At 40.7% G+C, this 22,721-nt stretch overlaps 1 protein-coding gene and 1 long non-coding RNA gene across 6 annotated transcripts in view; one reads left to right on the forward strand and one right to left on the reverse strand.

Annotated features, from left to right (window-relative positions):
* Positions 1-3,891: 3,891 nt before the first annotated feature.
* The window catches only part of LOC124870231 (tomoregulin-1-like), a 96,964-nt gene continuing 78,134 nt past the window's right edge, over positions 3,892-22,721 (reverse strand). Inside the window, exons 7-11 of one of the 3 annotated variants that reach the window (XM_047368790.1) lie at positions 19,643-19,702; positions 8,365-8,488; positions 8,013-8,174; positions 7,286-7,411; positions 3,892-4,885 (exon numbers count right to left, since the gene is read on the reverse strand). In XM_047368790.1, the coding sequence (XP_047224746.1) occupies positions 7,327-7,411; positions 8,013-8,174; positions 8,365-8,488; positions 19,643-19,702 (431 nt within the window). In that variant the 3' untranslated portion in view covers positions 3,892-4,885; positions 7,286-7,326. Of the gene's footprint in view, positions 7,412-8,012; positions 8,175-8,364; positions 8,489-19,642; positions 19,703-22,721 lie in introns of all 3 variants that reach the window. The other 2 variants (XM_047368789.1, XM_047368788.1) reach the window with 2 other exon arrangements.
* The window catches only part of LOC124870237, a 12,640-nt gene continuing 12,379 nt past the window's right edge, over positions 22,461-22,721 (forward strand). For 2 of the 3 annotated variants that reach the window (XR_007038722.1, XR_007038723.1), the window contains exon 1: positions 22,461-22,595. This is a non-coding gene — a long non-coding RNA (uncharacterized LOC124870237). The remainder of the gene's footprint in view (positions 22,596-22,721) is intronic. The other variant, XR_007038724.1, reaches the window with a different exon arrangement.

The following is a 22,721-nucleotide window of genomic DNA, read 5'->3' on the forward strand; positions in this document are numbered from 1 at the left end:
ACATGTCTTCCACCCTCTCTCCACCCTGTTTCCTTTCAACGCATTTTGAAAGAAATCTGAAAAATACTTTTTTTTAAAAAGATGTCGGAGTAACATGGAGAAAGAAACACCTATAAACAAAAGTCATATTCAATAAATTAGAATATTGCTTTCAATGAGACTCGTTTGTCAGATTAAAAAGACCTTTATAAAATAAGAAGGTATTAAACATACTTTTTTTATTGGTCTGATGTATTATTTGGATCTCAAATGTCTTTTTTTCATTAGATTTATCAGCAGACAATCATCATAATTAAGTGAAATAAAGGCTTAAAAACAGCCGTCTGGGTGTAATTAGTCAATAAAATGTGTTTCACTTAAATACATGAACTTTTCAATAATATTCTAATTGATTGAATATTAGTGTAGAACCACATGGGAGAACGTTTTCTTTAGAATGTATAAAATATAATTAGTGCTATTTTTTTGTAGATGTAGAACAATATAAGATATAAAGCTGCTGCGGTTGCACTCAAAAAGCCACAGAAAACAAAAAACAATCAAGCAAAGAGGAATATTTTCTAGAAAAATATCTCTTTTAAATAATTTGAATGGTCCCACCGAATATTTCCCACATATGATAAAATACCCAAGGCAAGCTTCCACAAAATAATAAATATAAAAACATTCTAGTCACTTTGCACACTCCTAAAGGAATAAATTCACAAAATCTAGCTCCGAACAAAGGAACAGCACCAGAAGATCCGGACCTATGAAAGAGCCCTAAATCCCACTCTCCTCCTCATGTGACAACTCAAACTTTCAGCGCCATCTGCCTATAATGGATCTAGACACACTTAAAAGCAATTAAAAGGTAACTAAATGTAAGTGGAGAACAATGAAAGCTAGAAAACTTATCTGCTGAGGGAGGTGTGGAGAATGACGTGGGATGCAGAAGGTAAGCAGGGTGACTGGGGGAGGGAGACTAACTAACACAGAGGAGCTGAACTAAGACACAAGGAAACACTTAAGCAATAAACTAGAATACACAGGGACCAGAATACAGGAATAAACAAAGTATCTAAGCACAAAGGTTCCTGTCTGTGGTTTCAGAGAATATGTCTTGATCAGGAGTTTTTACATGAGTGAAACTTGAAACTGGTGGTAATTCTTTAACAATGTTGTAATTTAGACTGACTGCTGAATCCATTGGACTGAGCTCAGCACCTGCTGCTGCCCCTGAACACCCCAACCTCCCACCTCTGCCCCTCCACTTTAAATATATATTTACAGGCCCAGCATGCCTAAGACCCCCCTGCCTCCTGCAGAAATGCATGACACACAGTGCAGTTGTTTATTTGCATGAGGGTGGGGGCAGGCAGTGACTTTAGCTCCAGCTTTTGCAAATAACACTTTTTAATTAGACACTTAATGATGCGCTCCCTTCTCTGACAGGAGGGTGGGGATTTACAATAATGGCTAAAGGCCATAAACAACCTCATCTGTCCTTGTTTTCAAACCACAAACTCCCAAAGCGTCTGTAATTGCCCTGATATTCGCATGTTTTAGTAGACAGAAAACACTTTCTACTGTTGGTGTGTGGAGCTGCAACACCCTGTTAACTCTTGTTAAAGCAAGAAAACACTCAGTTTGAGGCCAAGGACCAAACATGATGACATGTAGTCCTATAAACTAAAGTTAACAGGTCTATAAACATAAAATGGACATTGTAGAGTTAACCATTTACCTGTATATTTCTTTTTTTACCAATTCAATACCTACATCAGGACAACATAGTCTTTTAAATTGACCTCCCAGCTATATTGTTTTTGTTTGTGTTTGAAGAACCTATTTTGTGAAAATCAAACTCATGCCTCATATATTTCACACTCTGTGAAACAAAATGCAGTTTGTCAATGTGTTCAGCTTATTTGTAGTAAATTTTGTTTTAATTGGATAAAATTTCGTGTACAACTAGCAAACCTTTGAATTTTGCTGCATGTGATTCAGAGACACCATAGTAGGTGTTTGTCTACAGAAAGGAGTATTTTTAGTATTATTTACAGAGTATTATTAATTCACATTACTTCTTCACTGGGGATTACTTGTTTTCCATACAGCTGCAAAAAGCCCAGAGCAATATGTTCAAAGAAAGTGGATTGCTAGACAATTTGGTAATGAAGGCGAAACATGAAGAAGACCAGATAACTTTGAGCTGCAAATTGACTGAATCAGGATGGCTGGAGAGAAGAGTTAGAAGCTTTGCTCCATCTCCAACAACTACAAACAAATCAGAATCATCTTTGTTCTCCAAGTTTGTGGAAAGTCAGCCCTGATGATCCTCTCTGCAGAACGTCTCATTGTAGTCTGGACCTGTTCTCTGTTGTGGATGAACCAAACCACACAGTGATGGACGAACACAGGGCAGACTGAGAAATGGCAGAAGTGACTAGCAGCACCTTTGTAGAGAGGGAGAGATGGGGGCAGAACACACCCATGGGGGTCACGGGTGCTGATGGTTCTTGTGCAGGAGAAGATGCGCCTACAGGCAGCAAACAACCCTTCAGTGTAACCTGATAGTTTTAACAGTTGGGGCTTGAGACTTCAGTAATTATCCTTAAAGCAAAGCTGAAGGCAGCATAGTCACATTAAAGAAAAAGGCCTAAATTAACAAAAATGCTCCTCAAATACCTCGAGAGAAAATGCTGCGATACCTTTTCCATGAAATATTCAAAGTTTTCCCCTGAAAAACACAGCATAAATCTTTGGTTAATGCTGGTAAATAACTTGTTTGCAACATTTTGCAAATTTGATTTTTTATTTTTATTTTTACATGTTACAAATCACAATGTGTAAATGCAGTATTTATTTTCTGTCCATTTACTTTTCGAGCGTCCTGGAAGGAGGACTAGACGAAGGTAAGCTCAGTAACATGAGAAGAATAACGTTCACAAGTACGAGAAGGCCTGATTACCACTTGACAAACAAGAACGATCTGGCATCTGCCTCAGGGAATCCGCTCCTCAATAAACTCCTCTGGATTGGACCTCAATGAGCTCCAGCTGTCAGGACACACCTGTCCGTCACACCCTGTAATGAGAAGAGGAGAGGAACACACACACACACACACACTGCACACAGCCCGGTGGATGTGGCAGAAACTGCCAGTAATGATCCTGCTGCATTTTTTTTGTTAAATCCTCTTTGCAAGGACTTATTGTTGTTCGGACAATAAGAAGCTTCTGCTACAGGATATTTTGCACCAACCATGCATCAGCTGGTTCCTGTCTGGGAAATGTTCTGTAGCCACTTTAACAACAGACTACTTAAAATAGTTTAATATACTCATCTACTGTAAGGAAATAACATCAATCTGATAAGAAGTATTTCTCTCAGCTGTTCTTTTAAAACAGTTTAACTACCAAGAGAAATAAACTGGTATGCAGAGATTAAGCAGAAGAGAATTAATTAGCAAACGATTCAACTAACCTAGAGCACTTTAAAACAGAGGCTGACGTATCAACAATAAACTTTAAAAAAAAAAAGTTTAAAATGAGCTTCTTCAATGATGACGTATTAAAACTGGAATAAAACATAGAATAATAGACCAACACTAAAGCTCAAGGTTCATGGAGCCATTATGTACAAAATTATGGTGCAAGCATGACTTTTATAATTACTTGGAGTATTTTGTATTTTAATAACTTGGACCAATTAAATACCAGCTAAGTAAATTACAGCAGAAGCTTTATGAGGCTCTGTTATTGTTTCACTGATGAAAAATCACACTGATTAGATCAGAAGTTTGAAACGAAAAATAATAGCTCAATTTCCTGAAAAAATGGTAAATCACAGTTTACCGGAAACAAAGAAGTAACGATATAAATGACACAACACAGCAGCACCCGGGTGTGAATAGAAACAGTTTTTATTTTGTCAGGGACCAAAACAGCCTCTCAGCGTCTACATGCAGAATATTAACATGTCAAACACACACTATTCACAAAGAGAGAAGTTGCATCAGAAATGGCGGATGACAACGAGAGACTTAGTGTTCAGCAAAGGAGAGGACAGTACAGAGAGCCCGACTTAAACAAAAGAACACTCTGAGGAAAACAGAACCTCCTTACATAATATATCTGGACCTCAGCCCAAATTCAAGTTCAGAAAATCCTGTTTCAATATCAGGTTCGTTCCTCTATATACACAACCTTCAGAGGTGCACAGAAGGTAGCAACACACAAAAAAACTAATAATGTTCACAGAGTTAGAAATGCTACCTGATTGTACACACTTTCTGAACGTCCTAATCGGATTTGTTTGAACTTGCATGGTAAATATACTCGAGTGTTTGTTAAGCTGAATAAAATGGATAAAAGGAGAAAAGTTGTTGAGCACGTTTCTTTACCAGGTTCCAGGCAGTGAAGCTAACATTTCCTGTTGGCTGTTTTTAACCGTTTGATTCAAGGTTTAGCTCCTGTTAAAGGGTTACAGATTACAAGGCAGTACACACAATGCATAGAAACTCAAACAAAAAGTCCTGATGCAGAAATGACTGATAGCTTATATTTCATGTTAGCAGGAACAAATGAGACAATGCTAAAATACGTACAACGTTCAGCTGCTATAAATTATTTTCATGTTAGTTTACGTTGCATGAAATACTTAAGTGTTTTGTGTACATCATAGTAAATGGCTCACATACATACGAATCAGAAGAAAATCAGCAGACTTTTTTGGAACACAGTAATTGTTTAAAATTAACCTGCAGGGTAAAAGTTTTTGTCACTGATTTCTGGATGATGTCTTACCTGCAGTAGTTACTTCCCTTGGTGTCATCATTCAGCATAAATCCAAATCAGTTGGTCCCGGATGCTGAAGTTGGTCCCAGGACCAAAGCTGACTTCTACCACAGAAAGCAGCTATTTAAGAGAGAAACAGCAGTACCAGGTGTTGCTCCTATTGCTCCTGTTGCTATAATCAACAAGTGTTGAATATAAAAATAAAACAGCGCTCAGTTTAAACTACTAAAAGATTCACCACTTTCGGTTTCTCTGACCAGAAGAGTTTTACATGAAGGCCGCTCTGGTCAGAGTAACTTGGATACAAAAAGAAAATTGGTGCTAAAAGGAAAAACATTAAAGGGGCTTAAGAGAGCATAATTTTATTATATATTTAAACTGCTTTACTTTCTGTCAGTCACTCTGAGGGGAAATGTTTGATGTTCCTTCCTCAGGAAGTTTCATACAGGAAGATTATTGGTGATGCACCAATTCCTTCCTCCATTTTTAGTGCAATAATCACTTGTTACTTTGTAAATAATGGTCCAATGCAAACGATTTATAAGGTTAATAAAAGAGTGTTTGCATAAATCCCTTTGATATTTTTTTAACAGGAGTCGCTCTGATGGTATAAGTCTGCTCTGGTCTTGGCTTCTCTCAGGCCAACCAAGAAATCTGGATTGATTTGAAAATGAAGACGACAAGACAGTTTTCTACTGCATCCTTTAAACATGTTTAACATTTAAAATATTTGGAAACATCCCTTTTAACCGGGAACAAACTGGGACCGAGCAACAGTGCATAGACGGATCACAGAGGTGCTGACGAGTAAAGCTTGGTTTGGGTTCTCGAAACTGATGGAGTTCTGTTTCCTGACATGTCAAACGTTGATTATAGGTTTGGTTCATTAAGAAAATGACATGAATTCATTTAAACTCTTTTATGTTAAAAATTAAGTTATTAAAAAAAATAACAGATTAGAAATTTCTAACTTAAATTGACTAAATTAGAAAATCGCCCCTGTATTATTTGACACGGTTACTGTACTATAATGCTGATGACATCTTTGTAACACCTCTTGAAGTTTTGGGCTTGGTTTCCACATTTTGCAAATTGCATTGTTTTTGTTTTCATTTTTATATGTTGAAAATCACACTTGTGTAAAAGCAGTATTCATAAACCATCACCATTTACACATAAAGTAACGCTGCAGACTTGATTTCTGTATTCACACCAACAGGAATGATCCCTGCAGTAGAAAGTATGACGATGATCTGACTTGGTTGACTTTTGTTTATTGGGAACAATGAAAAAGGACAATGATTTACATCGGATCGACCCATGTGGATCTTTACGGACATACTGACACAGAAACCAGGAACTGGCCTCAAGACTTCAAAACGTTACTACGACCAAAAAAAAAAAGTAAAAAGGCAGTAAGTTACCTGCACACCACTAACATCTTAAAGACATGTTTTATTCCTGTTTATAGCAGCAGGAAATGTTTGATCGCTTGAGCGAGTTTCATATATTCCCCAGTGGAATATGTGAAGTATGAGTTTTTTAATAGATTCCCATGTGCTTGGAATGTGTCACAGAGAAGAAAATGTAACATTAAAGTAAAAAACCTCTTCACAACATTCACCGAAGAGCCTAAACCTCTTCCAGTTACTGAGGAGTCACTGAGTGCTGACCTCCGTCTGAGATACGACAAAAAGTCCTTCATTTACAATCTTCTACCTCCCGGTTATACGAACAAGGATGCAAAAAACATTCCAGCATATTAGCCATTAAATAAATGTCCACATGTCCTTTGTAGGTCCTTGTGTGTTTCCAAAAATGCCACATTCATTAGTTTAACACCGACCAATAAGGGTCCTCCGTCAGCTACTCGGACTTTCCAGCACCTACGGCACGAAGATGAACCAGATGGAGAGTCCGATAACATTTCCCGTTAAAAAGTTTAAACTACACCACAGTACACAGTTTTCACAAGTCATGCTAATTTACAAGATCGACAAGTCAGAATCAAAGCTAACATAAAAACTTTGATTTACAAACTACTTAAAAAAGATAACATTGCTTATAAATTATTGGCTTAGTTTAACTGAAGCCTTAAAAGAGATTTTCATACCAAAGAATAAGAGTAGACAAACCTATTGGACTGGTTGGCCCCACTTTCACAAAAAAATTAAAAATCAACTTCAAAAACCAACTACATTTGGTGATCAGCTGCACATTATCAGTAAGGGGCAGAACAGACAGGGAACAGACATTTTCATGAAAATAATTCAATAAATATCACATTCCAGAGGGGCAGACGTTGCTCTGTTAGCCAGTTTACTGAAAAGTATTCAACAAAGGCAGGCGGATGTAAAGGAGAGCGGGTGGTATTGATTCAGCTGCTGGAAAAAGAAAAATGAGAATCCAAGCCCAAAAAAGAGGAAAAATAAGGCCTCTTAAATAAATATTCCTATTCTTCTTTTGTTGTTTTTTTCCCAGGAGAAACAAAATATCCCACTTACTGTTAAAAAAAAGTGGCATTCCCGCCTTTTAAGAAAGAAGGCTATACCATCCTGGAGTTAGTGTCCGAGGAAAAGTGCCCCAGGTTCTGTTTTTGCCGACGACCTCGGTTGTTTTTCGGACATTTCCTGGAGACGGAGAGGAAAACAGAGACAAACATATCTTATTTATACGTCCTCCGGTAAATTCAGTAAAGAAAATAAGATTTTATTGTATCTTTACTCAAATTGATCCTTTTTATGGTTTTTATGTACTTGTATTATGTCTGTATTTCAATCTGGTTAATGATGAACTGTTTAAAATAATATGTTACCAAATGTTTCAAAGTTAATTAATAAAACTTTTCCAGTCACACTTTTAAGCTCTTTGTCAGTATGGTCCTAAAATATTTTAGTATTAACTATTGTAGTAAAATATTTGTGTTCCATGAAAATTGTTTTGTTGCTGCTGACCTCGGCTAATCATTCTCTAAAGAAATGTTTTCAAACATTTATATTTGTTATAGCTGAAATTTGTACAAAAGAGATTAATTTAAATATCGCATTGAAGTCTTATTACAAAATCAATTAATAAATAATTAATGAATGCATAAATTATTTTAGTGGAAGATATTTTTTTATGAAAACAAAGCGAAAATCTTAACAATATGCTTTAATCTAAAAATAAATGTAGCAAAATGTTTCTGTTAATCTTTAGAGGTTATCATAGCGAAATCCGCTGTTTTCTTACCTAGTGATGCACATTACCACAGCAACAATGATGGCGATCTGCACGGCTCCAATGATGGCTGCGATCAGGACGTAGTGGAGTTTCTGTCCACTGGGAACCACATAAAGGATGTTGAAGTCCTGCGGCTCGTCACACTGAGGACCTTTGTATCCTGTGTCACACCTGGATCCCAAATACAGATGTTGCATCAACACCATTACCAACAACAGAAGGTATCAGAAAATTAGAAGGGATCCACTCAGATCCTTTCATCTGAGAAGTGTAGTTGTGTGGCTTTCCAGATTTAAACTATGAAGTCACCTCTTCATCCTAAATCTGCAGGAATATTACAAGTTATTCGGGAGTCACTAACCTGCAGGTGGCCGTGTTGTACTTGATCTCACATTTCCCATGGACGCAGAAGCTGGCATAGCTGTCGGCACAGGGGATGGGCATCCCGGCATAGAAGCCCTCTCCCTGATCCAGACCTGTGGTTTCTGAGGAGGGTAAAAGCTGAAAGCTTAGAAGATATAACATTTCAAGATGATTTTCAATCACTGAGAGTGGAGATTTTTATAAAAATCAAAAAACTAAAATAAATCAGGATAGATCAGGAAGGCAAAATTTTGTATTTGCTACAAAAACGATCTATTATTTAAATGTATTATTTTATTACTTGTTTTTCTTGCTTATTTTTCAGATTTTTTGATGAACAAACTCAATCCATCAACATCTTCTGTCAGTGCCAGTAAATGTAAGAAGCTATTCAAACAACAGAAAAATATAATTTACTGCCAATTTGTTGCTGGGATCTGCAGCCTTTAAAAGCTGGAGGTCCTGCCATCTCCCAGTTTCTCTCTTGTCCCCTCCAGCATGCCACAGCAATGGTATCTGCATCTGGCTCTTGCCATAGTCGTGAGGCAACTCCCACGCCTTCATCTGCCACTGTGGCACCTCCCGAGCCCTCAGCTGCTCCTCCCATACCGTCAACGTCTTGGCCTGCTCATATTACCTTGGTAATGTCTGATGAGCTGAAGGAGAGATGAAGTGGTTTGCTCATCAGCTCAGGAGCTTCAGAAGGGTCATTCACCTTTATCCCTCTCTTGAGCTGGTGGAGAAATTAAAGGGGATGGAGATGGCCGAGTTTTCCAAGAGGGTCAAGGACAACTCTCTACATGTCCACATTCCTGAGTTCGCCAACAATGGTGTCGACGTGGACCTACCCCTATTTACTCCTCCAGAGTCTCATCAAGGGTTCTCCAGGCGTCCACACCAGCCTTCAGGGTGCCACTATGGGTCCAATCCATCAAAGGTTCTTCGTAGCTCTGGCTTGGATCCAAGTCACCCAAGCTCTGGCCTGAGATTAAGACTCCTAACATCTGGCCAGAGTCCAAGGTGCCCAAGCTTTGCTCTGGCTCCAAGTCCAGATTCCCATCTTCCCCGCAAGCATCCAGAGTCTCTATGCCCCTGATGGCCACCAGGTCCCCAAGTTCGCTGCGGTTGCCAGCCAACAAGGTCTCTAAGGTTACACTGCAGGCAATGCAACCTAAATCCTAAACTTTGTTGTCCATATGCGACCAATATCTGACTTTTTCATGGTGGCCAGAACGGCCCAATTCTGATCATTTCACTTTCTAAAAAATCTGAATTGTGACACTTTCATATGTGATACTAAATCGGATACGTATCTGGTAGTTTTCAAAGCATCTGCAGTCAGAACGGTCATGTCGCATTTGATCCGAGTTTTACGTCACTGTCCTGGCTCAGACTATACAGACTTCTGTTTGTCACTGCTCCACAAAAGACCATTGTTAATAGTTGTGCCCTCTTTGTTCTTCATCTTTTTATGATGTGGTCATAATATTGTCGGTTTCCATTGCTCACCAACTTAATAATAACACAGAGAGGCAGGAATCCATCATTACTTCCGCAAACAGTGCTGTGTGACGTCACCATTCTCCTTCCGCGTATGTGGGTCACTTGGGGGTCGTGAACCCTTCAGACAGAAGTCTGATGGTGGTCGCAATTAATCAGTAGTTTGAATGGCCAAAAAAAAAAAAAACCCCAAAAAAAACGATTTCAGCAAAAAATCAGAATTGAGCTTTAAGACCTGCAGTGTGAACATAGCCGAAGTCACCGGTTTCCTGAACTCTATGCCCGCACAGGGCGACCTCTGAACTCTGGTTTTTGTTTTCTTGCTTTGTTTCAAACCTCTCCTGCCACTGAAAAGTTTTCAAAAATACAGCAAACACTGGAGGACGAGGTTTCATGTAGCGTCAAAGTGATCGCTATGCATAAAATCTGAGCTGGAAGCATTCCTAAACCAATCTTTTTAAAATAATAATGGTGAATAGAATCAGTGTAGCGATCCTGCTGTTGTCGAGCAAATCCTTCAAGTTCAAATTATACATCTCACCTTCCTGTTCTTCTCGTTGGAAATGATTTCTGAGCCTTGTTCATGCTTTAAATCCTGCTGATGACCAGCTTCACAAACCATATGTCATCCTTCCCGTAACCCATGAAGCCAGACTTCCTCTATATAAGACAGCTGATGTACGGCTGTGACTACCTCGCTTGGTTAGTCAGGGCCATAACAGAGACCAGCTGACTTCTACCCCTTCTCGCCGCATCGGTCCTTTCTCAAATCACATGGAGACGGTCAAAGGGGAGCCTTAATCCTGCCTTGAAGTGTATTATAAAAGGAGCGATCGTCTCAACTTGCTCTATGGTTGCTTGTTTGAATATGGACTTTTTTGAAAAACTGTTCTCAGATATGGCTTCAAGGAGAAGCTCCTCTTTAAGCTGCTCTGGACCTTTTAAAAGTCAACCAGTCAAGGAGCCCATGTCCAGCAGTGATGTTCATCTAGAAAATAGAAGCCCTTAGCAGAACCAGTAACTGACGGATCTACATTGCTCACACTGGACCACGTCATGCCTACTCACCTATTCAGCTCCATAACCACCCTCTTTAGTAGTTTAGAGGAGTTACAGTGGTTGTATATGTATATGATGTGTTTTAGCTTATCAACATGTGTTACTGTATTTCATTAATGTAGGTTCATTCTAATTTAGGCTAAATGACATTTGTAAACCCACTGACAATAGTTAATTCCTAGTGGTATCCAGAACCACTAAACTGTGTATTATAATTGTTTATTCCTGCCAGGTGTTTGGTTATAAAGTTGTATTTTGTGCTTTCTGTTGTGCTTTTAGCTAAACATTATAGAAACTGTTTTTATTAGTTTATCACTTATTAATAGATGTTGGAAAATTTGGCAAGGTTGTACAGATCCTCAGAACACTAGGTAGATGGTTGGAGAAAACCCAAAGAAAAGCTGATACAAATGTTTCTCAGAGACCAGATGGCAATGCCAGCAGGTCAATCAACTGCAGGACCTCATAAAAAGACATGTACTGGGGCCAGACATAGGAAGCAGGTTAGGCTGTTGCAAATTTCCCAGATTCATCCCCCTCTGTTAAATTATACTTGCATTGGAAATAAAGTATATGACAATAACGTAAAATGACAGGAAATATTCACCATACAGAGATTTTTCTGCTGCTAAATAAATAATAAATAAATAATTAGATTTATTAGTACATAACAGCATACTACTAATTATTAGATATTGCTCTACATACATATCCTGTCAATACTCCATACATGTATGTAATTTTTATCTGGGGCTTTTAATGAATTACTGGTACCATTCTTTTTAAGGGGGTGAACTGATGGTACCGAATACAACTTCAATCAGAATCAGAATCAGAATCAGAATTTCTTTCTGCTCTCGGTGGAGGAGGACACTTTTTCTCTGTCTCCCGCACCCCTCCCATATCTGCCCTGCTTCAGCTCTGTGTCTTGTCTTCTTTTTGGAGCCTCTTCTTGCATATCTTCCAAATTCTGAATTATGGATTTGGTCAGCTGGTCTCTCAATGCAAATTGAGAGCCCAACTTGTCCAGACGGGACGTTTTCTCTGGATACACAATGGACTCCTGGCAGAAGTGGAGGATTGTGTGTCTGTCGATAATGTCAGTCGAGGATGTGGAAGATATGTATATAATTGGATGTTTGATATCAGGATTTCTGCTTTTTGGAGTCAGCGGTTACCTGGCATATCAAGAAATTCTGAGAATGTCAGCAGCTGTTCTGGCCATTGTAAGGCTGCCTGGCATGTATGATGGGATCTTCAGGGCAATCAGCACTCAGACTGAGATGTTACGTGAGCTGAATTGCAGACTGGATGTGATCCTTACACAGAATTGCAGGCAGGTTGCGGTTCCTGGACTCAGGGGTGAAATGGGATAAATCTTGAAGAAAGTTGTTCGCTTGGATCTGGCGAAAGACCGGGAATTTGGCTGTTTGGATTTGCCTTTGAGAAGCACCAGCAAGACTCTCAAGGCTGACAGAAAATTAAGAGTCAGCCTAACCCAAATAATTATTGTTTTTCTGAATCTGGCTCCCCTGCACGGCCTTGATGGCTGGCTATCTTCAACTTCTCCTGGAAGTTATGTAAACATGGCGCTCTGCTCCTTCTGCCTCCTCCCTTCCCTGAGGACACCTGTGGACCTGCTCAGAACTTTGTGGCCGGTTGATGAACATTCCAACGTACCATCAAGGACAATGGCCTCTGTGACAGTGCTTCATGGACTTACTTGCACACACTCACTTACACACACACACATGCTCAAGATAAACATATGCACCTCCTCACACCACCTTCACCGTTCCCGGCATGATGTTGTTTTGTAAACTTGTTGCTTCTTTGTTCTGAGGTTTTTTGCAATATCAAACTGTATCCTGCTAAGGATAAAGTGTGAAATATGATATTTTTCCCTCTACTTTCCTAATGTGGCCTCTTTTCTCATCTAGCAAGGGCAGCGCCTGTGAGTGGGCAGCAAAGCCTCGGTGACCCGTCTCCCTTGTCTTGTGTCATTATGTCTGTTTGGATGGGTTGTACTGGAATTATAATTTCCCCTCTGGGATCAAAAAAGTATCTTTGAATTGAATTGAATTGAATTAAGAATCAGCTTTATTGTCAAGTTTTTGTTTTTGCATTACAGAATATACATATTTACAATGTATCTAATAAAAAAAGGTGCATTTGCAACATCTATATGCTGTTGTTTTGTACTCTATTGAATGTTCAACAGAGAAACAGCCTGGGGGAAGAAACTGTCTCTGTGGCGGCTGGTTTTAGTAAACAGTGCTCTGTAGCGCCACCTGAAGGTAAAACTCTAAACAGTTTATGTGCAGGGTGTGTGGGGTCTGCAGAGATTTTTGCAGCTCTTTTTCTGACCCTAGACCTGTATAAGTCCTGGATGGAGGGATGGTCAGTCCTGATTATTCTCTCTGCAGTCCTGATTATTCGTTGCAGTCTGGACCTGTCCTGTTTTGTGGATGATCCAAACCACACTGAGATGGATGAAGACAGGACAGACTGGATGATGGCAGTGTAGAAGATGACCAGCAGCTCCTGTGGAAGGTTGAACTTCTTGAGTTGCCTCAGGAAGTACAGTCTCTGCTGGGCCTTCCTTCGAACAGTGTCTATGTGTGAAGACCATCTCAGGTCCTCGGAGATGGTGGTTGCTAGGAGCCTGAAGTGGTCCACGGCTGATACAGTGTTGTTGAGGATGGTGAGGGGGGTGTATGGGGGTGGTGTTCTCTGAAAGTCCATCACAATTTCCACAGTCTTGAGTGGGTTCAGTTCAAGGTAGTTCTGACCGCACCAGTGTACCAGCCGATCCACCTGCTGTCTGTATGCAGACTCATCACCGTCCTGGATCAGTCCAATGACAGTGGTGTCATCTGCAAACTTCAGGAGTTTCACGGACGAGTCCGATGAGGTGCAGTCATTTGTGAACAGGGAGAAGAGGAGTGGGGATAGATCACACCCCTGGGGGGCACCAGTACTTATTGATCTGGATCGGGAGAAGATGCTCCCCAGTCTCACCTGCTGCTGTCGGTCCGTCAGGAAGCTGTTGATCCACTGACAGGTGGAGGCTGGGATGTTGAGCTGGGTGAGCTTCTGGTGGAGGATGTCTGGTATGATGGTGTTGAAGGCTGAAGTCTACAAACAGGATCCTGGCGTACGTCCCTGGGTGGTCGAGGTGTTGCAGGATGAAGTGTAGACCTAAGTTAACAGCATCATCTGCCGACCTGTTTGCTCGGTAAGCAAACTGCAGGGGGTCCAGCAGGGGGCCTGTGATGTCCTTCAGGTGCTTCAACACCAGCCGCTCAAAGGATTTCATGACCACAGACGTCAGGGCTACAGGCCTGTAGTCATTTAATCCTAGGATGGTGGGTTTCTTGGGTACCGGGATGATGGTGGATCGTTTGAGGCAGGAGGGGACCTCACATTTCTCCAGTGACTTGTTGAAGATCCGACTGAAGATCGGAGCGAGTTGATTTCCACAGGCTTTCAGGCATGATGGGGAGACGTTATCAGGTCCTCCAGCTTTCTTTGTTTTCATGCGCTGAAAGAGCCTGTTTACATCTTCCTCAGAGATCTTTAGTGCAGGCAGAGGATCTGAAGGTAGGGGGTTGGTAGCTTTGTGGGAAGAACTTGTTCCTGAATCCTGAATGGGATGTAGAGGGGATGATTTGAGGTGTCAATGGCTTCTTGTCACGTCTGCAGTAGAAGCCATTCAGACGGTTGGCCAGGAGACGACTCTGTTCAGGATGAGTGGGGGGGCTCCTATATGCAGTCAGGTTTCTCAGACCGTCCATACAGCTGAAGTGTCACCAGTAGAAAGGATGTTCTTAAGCTTCTCACTGTAGCTTCTCTTAGCTGCTTTGATCTCCTTTGTTAGTTTGTTCCTGGCCTGCCTGTACCATGCCCAATCTCCACTGCTGTGAGCTTCTTCCTTTTCCCTGCGCAGATTCCTGAGGTGTGGAGTAAACCATGGCTTGTTGTTCCCAAAGGTGCAGAAGGTCTTGGTCTGCACACACATCTCCTCACAGAAACTGATGTATGATGTCACCACATCAGTTAGTTGGTTTAAGTCAGTGGCTGAAGTTTCAAAAACAGTCCAGTCTGTGCATTCAAAGCAGGCCTGTAGCATCTGCTTTGATTCCTCAGTCCACTTCTTAACAGTGTGAACCTTGGGTTTGGAAGATCTTAGTCTCTGTCTGTAGGTTGGGATGAGGTGGATTAGATAATGATCCGAAAAACCCAGAGCAGCCCTGGTAACAGCATGATGTGAGTCCTTTAAAGCTGTGTAACAATGGTCCAGTGTGTTTTTGTCTCTGGTGGGACACTTAATATGCTGTCTGTATTTGGGGAGTTCATGGGAGAGGTTTGCTCTGTTAAAACTTCCCAGTATTATGATGAAAGAGTCCGTGTATTTTGTGTATTTTTTCTCCAGGTCTGTAATCAGCTCAGCAAGATGTTTTTCCACGGCAGAAGTGCAGCCATGCGGTGGAAATTATGAGCCGATTATTATAAACGAGGAAAACTCTCTCGGTGAATAAAACGGTTTACAGATTATGGAAAATGACTCCAGATCCGGACTATATGTTTTTTCCAGCACTTTTACGTCTCTGCACTAACCTTCATTTATATAAAAGCAGATTCCGCCTCCTCGCTTCTTCCCTGATAGCTCCGCGCTGTGATCCGCTCTGAACAGCTGGAAGTCCGGCATCAGCAGTGCGCAGTCCGGGATGTTTTCACTCAGCCATGTCTCGGTGAAGCAGAGAACCGCTGATCCGCGGAGGTCCGTGTTTTTACCGGTGAGGAGAAGCAACTTGTCCATCTTGTTGCTTAGAGAGCGGACATTTGCCAGGTGGATTGAAGGCAGTGGTGTGCGAAGTCCTCTTTTACCAGTGCGCCAGCACGCTTTCCCCTCTGGCGCTTTCGGCGCAGTATCCCGTTTAGAGCCGCAGCTCCGCTTGCCAGGAGCTCAGTGAACCTCGGATCGATGAAAGATGGTGAAAAAATCCCAAGAGAGGACTCTCTAATAATCCATCACTGATTTCAGTACAACAGACTGAAAGAGGTGTGATAGAATTTCTTTACGGAGATGTTTCAGGCCTGATATTCATTTATAGTGTCCTGCAAATAATATACAACTCTCCAGATTTTGTTTCAACGCCTCCCTGATCTGTAAATTCTGCATTTGCTCCATACAGCAGGACTCACAACTCCACAAATTACCCTGGTTCTGCCACAGTAAATCTGTGTGTTTACTCGGGAGAAATGATAGCATCACAGCAGGACCAGCTCTTTAAAACTCTGTTTTCACTTTATTCCACTATCAGCACAGATTTACAGCTGTGGGCTTTAGCTTTTACTGCTCTGTTTTTCTCTTGTGAGGACTTTATTGTGTATTAAAGAGATTTTCATTAGGTTTATCCTTCTGTTATTGCTCCGCAGCAGGTTCAGACGTAGGTTAACAAGCTGTTGAAAGGCCAAGGGGATACTGTTGGTTGGATTAAAAGCAGGAAGAAGATTTACAGTGTGGGTCTGCACAGTAAAAACAGGTTCTTCCTGACTGCAGATCAGCTTCAGACTATAACAAGAAGCGACTCTAATGGACGACCATGTAACTTGGTTCAGAGATTCACTTTTCATTCATGCTTTAAGGCATTAACCACCTTTTACTTCATTTTCTTGGGTTAGGGAAGCTAAATGTAGCCACAGAGAAACAGAGCTACAGAGAAACAGACCTTCCAGAGTAATTTCTTTATTTGTATTGATGGTGCTTTGGAGCAGGTGTTTATCCTGGGGATCCTACTGTTCATCTGGCTTCAACCATTTTAGACTTTCTATCTAATTAGAAACTGTTTGTTAATGCGATCTATGATTAAACTCCCACACATATTGTCCCTCCTGCTGTTTTCACACTATACTTACTCCTTTAGTTAATTGGACAGAACTTATTTACCAAGAATGTTCATTCTGTAGCAGCTGAGGCATTTCTGGGTTAGTTTGGACACATCAATTAGACAATTAGACAAACTAGATTTGTATTTAAAATGTCCTGGTATTTTAAAGACTCCGTGGTTCTATGCATTCTGAAAAGGTTCCTATGGCCTTTAAATAGAAACAGGCCCATAGCATCACAGATCCTCCACCATACTTTACTGGTTTCTTTGTATATGCTGGCCCTTGGGTAAAAGTTTAGAAAGTATGACATTTCATTTCATTGTTTTGCAGATGATCTGCAAATTTAATGTCCTTTAAATTCAGGCAATGTGCAAACTGTCTTTGAATGTCTTGCGGAAGTGAAGGACTGGATGTCACAATATTGCCTGAAGCTAAATGACTCTAAACCTGAAATTGTGGTATTTGGAAATCCATTTAACCCTTTCTCTCTCGTAGACATGGCTACTGACTGAGCTTCTACTGTGACTAACTCTATGTGCTCTCTTTCAGACTCTAACCTTGAAAACTGGCTCAGAGTTTATCTGTTCTTTCTTTCTAGGTGAAACGACTAAAGGAGCTACATCCATTATCATTTACTTTTCCTTCCCATAGAAAGTACTCCTGGATCAGTGCTTCTTTGTTCTCTTTGTGTCTCTGCTCTGTTCTCTCAAACCTCCAGTCGGTCGTGGCAGATGGCCGCTCACACTGAGCCTGGTTCTGGTTCTGCTGGAGGTTTCTTCCTGTTAAAAGGGAGTTTTTCCTCTCCACTGTCGCTACATGCATGCTCAGTATGAGGGATTGCTGCAAAGTCAACACCAGTGACTGTCCACTGTCTCTACATGCTCATCCAGGAGGAGTGAATGCTGCAAGTTACTGACTGGATGCAATCTGCTGGGTTTCCTTAGATAGAAAAACATTTTATCCAATTTGAATAAATAACTGAATCTGACTGAACTGTTCACTGGTTAGGATTAATTGGAATGTATGAACCTGACTGTTGTGAAGAACCTTAAGACGACATGTGTTGTGAATTGGCGCTATATAAATAAAACTGAATTGAATTGAATTTGATGTCACTGCCTTGGGCATGCTGAGTAGCAACTGTCATCAGTTTGCTAGAGACTTTGGTGTGGCTTTGGACAGCTTTTTTAAAATTTGACAAGCACATAACCTCAGTTGTTAAATCTAGCTTTTTAAAGTTGCGTCTGCTTAGTAAAGTTAAGCCCTACTTGCCTCACATTGCTCTAGAGCGTGCCATTCATGCCTTTATTACGTGTTGCTTGGATTATTGTGCCTCCTTATATTGTGGGCTTGATCAGGCCTCCATTCATCGCCTGCAGTTGGTTCAGAACGCTGCAGCGAACAAGCATGAGCACATGACTCCTGTGTTGGCTTCTAGTTTTCAGCCATAATCTCGGCACAACCAAACTTACCTGATTTACTGATCTTATGGATCGAACTGGAATGTGGACCAACAGAAGCTCGGGAAGATAGAGGTGAGCTAACCCAATTAAACATTTAAAAACCATCAACAAAATCTTAAAAGAAATCCTGTAGCTAACTGAAAGCCAGTGCAGGGATGGAACCGAGACTCTGGAACAGTCTTCCCTTGAATATTAGAACAGGCCAGTTTCTTTGCATTTTTAAGTCATTGTTAAAAACCCAACTGTTCACACTGACCTTTAACTCAAGCTCAGCAGATTCTTTTATTATCTTTTATTATTTTTAGTATTTATTTGTATTCAAATTATTTATTATTATTTTTGGATGTTGTGTATATGTTAGTTTATATATTTATATTGTTTGTTGTGTACAGCACTTTAGACAGAGGTATCTGTTTTAAACGTGTATATAAATAAAGTTGACATTGACATACTCAGCAGTGGACATGAAGTGCTTTTCCACATATTTATCTTGTTTTATTTCAAACTCACCTGGACAATCTTAGCTTCCTCTGACCAAGTTACACACTTCCAGGTAAAGTCTCTGGGGCCTAAACATTTACATGCGTGATGTTAGCACAGAAAAGGCCTTTCCCACTGAGCTTTAGAGATGTTTAATTTTACCTCCGTCAACCGTCTTCCACACTGTGTTTAGTGGCAAGATAAAGTTTGAGTACATTTAAACATTTGAATTATTGTTCTGACCGTAGACATGGACAATGAGTAGATGTTTACTTGTTTTTCCCTTTTTGAAGAGGGACTAAGAGAAATGGACCTATGTGTCAGGTCATATGTACACCCCAGGGAAACAGGAAGTGTTCACTTACTAATTACAAGCTCAGAAAAATGAATAAATTGTCCAGTTATATTGGTTTTATAGAAACTGTGTGGCTATTTTCCTCACTGATTCCTTCTATTAAAGTTTTTCAGAGTGAGATTATGCTGCTGCTGCATTAAAATATGATTAATTTTGAAGCTTTTTACACATCTTACCAGGATTGCTTATATGGATGTAGGATGCTGCAACAGATTTTAAGAAACTTCTCAGGTAAAAACGCAAAGTATGCAGAAAGTTTGCTGTAATGATTTCACTTCAGTTGTAGCCCCAGTGTAAAGGTTCATGTTAAAAAGTTTTAAACCATCATCACCCTTACATTAGATGCTTATTTACACAGAGGTCTGTTTGTTTACTACGAAGACCATGTTAGGAGGTAAACCACAGCTATGACCTTCACAGAACTGAATGGTTTAACTGATGGAAACCTAAAATCAACCTTTAACTCATAGACCAGTAACCTTTCATTGCAGGCCTGACAGTTTTGAAACATGTTGCAGGCTCACCAAAGACGTTGACGTTGAACAGGCTGCTGTCATCCTTCTTTCCCGGTTTTTCTTTATCCGCTGTGGGGAAACAGAAAGAATAAAGCCGTCACATTCAGTGTTTCTCCAAACACACACAAAGACCTCGCTTTACCCAACATGTTGAGAAATGTTCAACGGATTTCAGCTGTTAGATCACAGGGTCTGTTTGAAACAATCAAGCTGTTTTGGTTGCATCCTGCTGTCATCGTCTGACTGCTTGGCTTCCTGTCTGCTGTGTGTGTGTGTGTGTGTGTGTGTGTGTGTGTGTGTGACCCTAGGATAGAATAAAAGAAGAAGAGGACGTCAGGGGATGTTTACTCGCGGTCTGAATCACACCCTGTTCATCAGAGTGGAGGTGGTGATGGGTCAATCTGTGTGTGTGTGTGTGTGTGTGTGTGTGTCAGAGAGAGATGGGTGAAAACAAACAAAGAAGCAGCAGGCTTCAGTGCTGTTGTGGTTCCTGTGAACAGGTGTCATGTTCTCCTGCTGTCTGCAGGAGGAGCTGCTCTGAATCTTAACCAGAACTCTCTCCATATTCCGTCTTGTTTTTCATTGACAGGTTTGATGTTTGAAACAGACACATGATGTATGTGTCTGTTTCAGGGCTATATTTTCTTCAGGGTGCATTGCTATATCTAAACTCTAATTTGATTTCCTGGAATTGTGGTAGATCAGCTCTTCCCAAAGACGGCTGCGGGCTGGAACTCCAACTGGAAGGTCTTTAGATGATCTCTGGACTTTAAATAAAGTTTTTAAATGATTGCTGAGTACATGTCATGGCCTTGTTTTATTTGCTTATTTGATGTGTTTCTGTATTTTGGATAAAATGTTTGGAAAACACTCTAGAAGATGATAATACTTGCGTTTCCCTTTATTCTGTTTAGGTTTTTATATATTTCACAGGGTCATGCCAGATTATTAAACCTTACTGTAAATGAACCTGAGCCAATCAGGAGTTATAGAAACCATCAGAGGTAATTATGCCTCATGCAACACTGAGTGGACAGGGGAACTTGAATAGGTTGAAACTATGAATTAGGAAGCTTGTGAGGTCCAGGAAAGTGATATTTGTCTCGTACTTCTCAGTAACTACATCACATATCATCCTGAAAACGTGCAGCCCTATTGTTGATGTTGTGATTTCATGATTTATTCATTAATATTCATGTTGAAGCCATGCATGTATGGTAAATGTGCTGTTCTATAGTTGCTTTGAACAATGGAAACCAGTGACCCTGACAGAATCCTCTCTGGTTAAAGAGAAATTAAATCATGAGGAAAACGCGGTTGTTTTCCTTCATCTGCAGTTCTGTCCTTACACAGATAGACATTCAAGACAACCCCACACTGACAGAGCTGCAGAGCGAAACACACAGAGAACCAAACCCACTCATCCATTTTTAATGCTGCATTGTTCATGAGGAAATATTGACAATATCTCACTATGCTCTTTGTCTCTGACCCTCCTCCTCCTCCATCCCTCCATCCTGACCTACCTCCATCTGTGTTACTCGTCTTTTCTTTCATCTTTGTTCCCTCTCACCAAAAAACCAGAACAAAAACACTGAATGACTGAATCAGTAAGAAAAGTGTGTTTCTGTGTTTTTGTCTTTAGGAAAATGCACGTCAGGCTTGTTTCCACGTCCTGGACGTGGAGTCAGCAAACTGGGATGTCTGAACTGGTCTTACTGGCTAGAAAACACACATTTAAAGCAAACAGAGCTGTGGTTGCTGAAAATAGTTAATCTTATCGGGTTACACCAGTTTTTATTGCTCATGTTTTAATGCATCAGGTCAGTGTTGAATGTTTATTCTTAGAGTCTAAGTAATAATCGTTTACATTCAAGGTTTAAAAAGGCAGAGGAAAACTGAATCACCTGATCTTTCCTGTTACAGATCTGTGGTTAATTTTCCTGTTTCTGTTAAATGTTCTGAGATTTTGTTCCTAACCAGGAAGCATAATGTGACCCGGCTCCAGCCACGCCTGTGAAAGTGTTCATCCATACCTATTGCACAACACTGCAGATGCAGTCTTGTGCAGGTAAAGAAAGCAGTAGGTTCTGGGAGGGATACGTTTCAGGAAGGTCACCTGTAACTTCCAGTAAAGTATGCTGTAAGTCAGTCAGTCATTTTCTACCGTTTCTTCCATAGTGGGTCGCAGGGGAGCTGGTGCCTATCTCCAGCAGTTTATGGGCGGGAGGCGGGGTACACCCTGAACAGGTATGCTGTAAGTTCAGGGAAAATACAATTAAAGTTCTGGAAAAAATACCCTGTAATTACCAGGAATATTCCTTCTAATTTTTGGGAAAGTTTCCCTGTAAATCCTGGCAGAGTCAAAATCCTGTAAGTCGTAGTAAAGCTGCCTGTAGGTTCCACAGTCCTGGCCTCTAGGTTCCTAAAAGTAACCTGTAACCTCAGGGACTTACCCTGTGTATTCCTATAAGCAACATGTAAAGTACCCTGTAAGTAACATTGTAAGCAGGGTGTGTGTTATATATCATTGCTAATCTGAATTTTTATTTGATAAAAAACTTTACTCAGAATATTACCCAGAATGACCTACGTAGCTCTAGACCATTTGTCATTTGTAGCAATACAGCACCATATACATTTTCATTTATATGGTCTCTTTATTTGCATTTGCTTATTTAATTGTGCTATCTGGTGATAATAGGGCTGCAGTGCTGGCCCAACACCCTAAAGTGACAGCAGATCAGGAGAGGGGGGAGGTGCACATCACCTCAGGGTGTTACACGCCCACCTACTACCCCCACCTCCCTCCTCTCTCAACTGGCACCGCCCCGAGCCAATCAGGCTATTGGTCATGGGCCAGCTTGCAGCCACAAGCACTGACAAGAAATCCATAAATCCTGGCGTGTTACGATCCACTGCAAGAGAGTACGACTGGCAGGCTGACACATTGAGATTCAAGGTGAGTCTATCAGCATAAATTTGATCTGAGGAGAGACTGTGAGCTTGCAGAGGCCAGAGCAACACTGGGTGTTGCCTCAGTCTTTGAACAACATCAGACATCAAGCTGTGACTGCAAATCAGGTTT

This window comes from Girardinichthys multiradiatus, chromosome 6 (genome assembly GCF_021462225.1).
Source record: "Girardinichthys multiradiatus isolate DD_20200921_A chromosome 6, DD_fGirMul_XY1, whole genome shotgun sequence".
Taxonomy (NCBI): Eukaryota; Metazoa; Chordata; class Actinopteri; order Cyprinodontiformes; family Goodeidae; genus Girardinichthys; species Girardinichthys multiradiatus.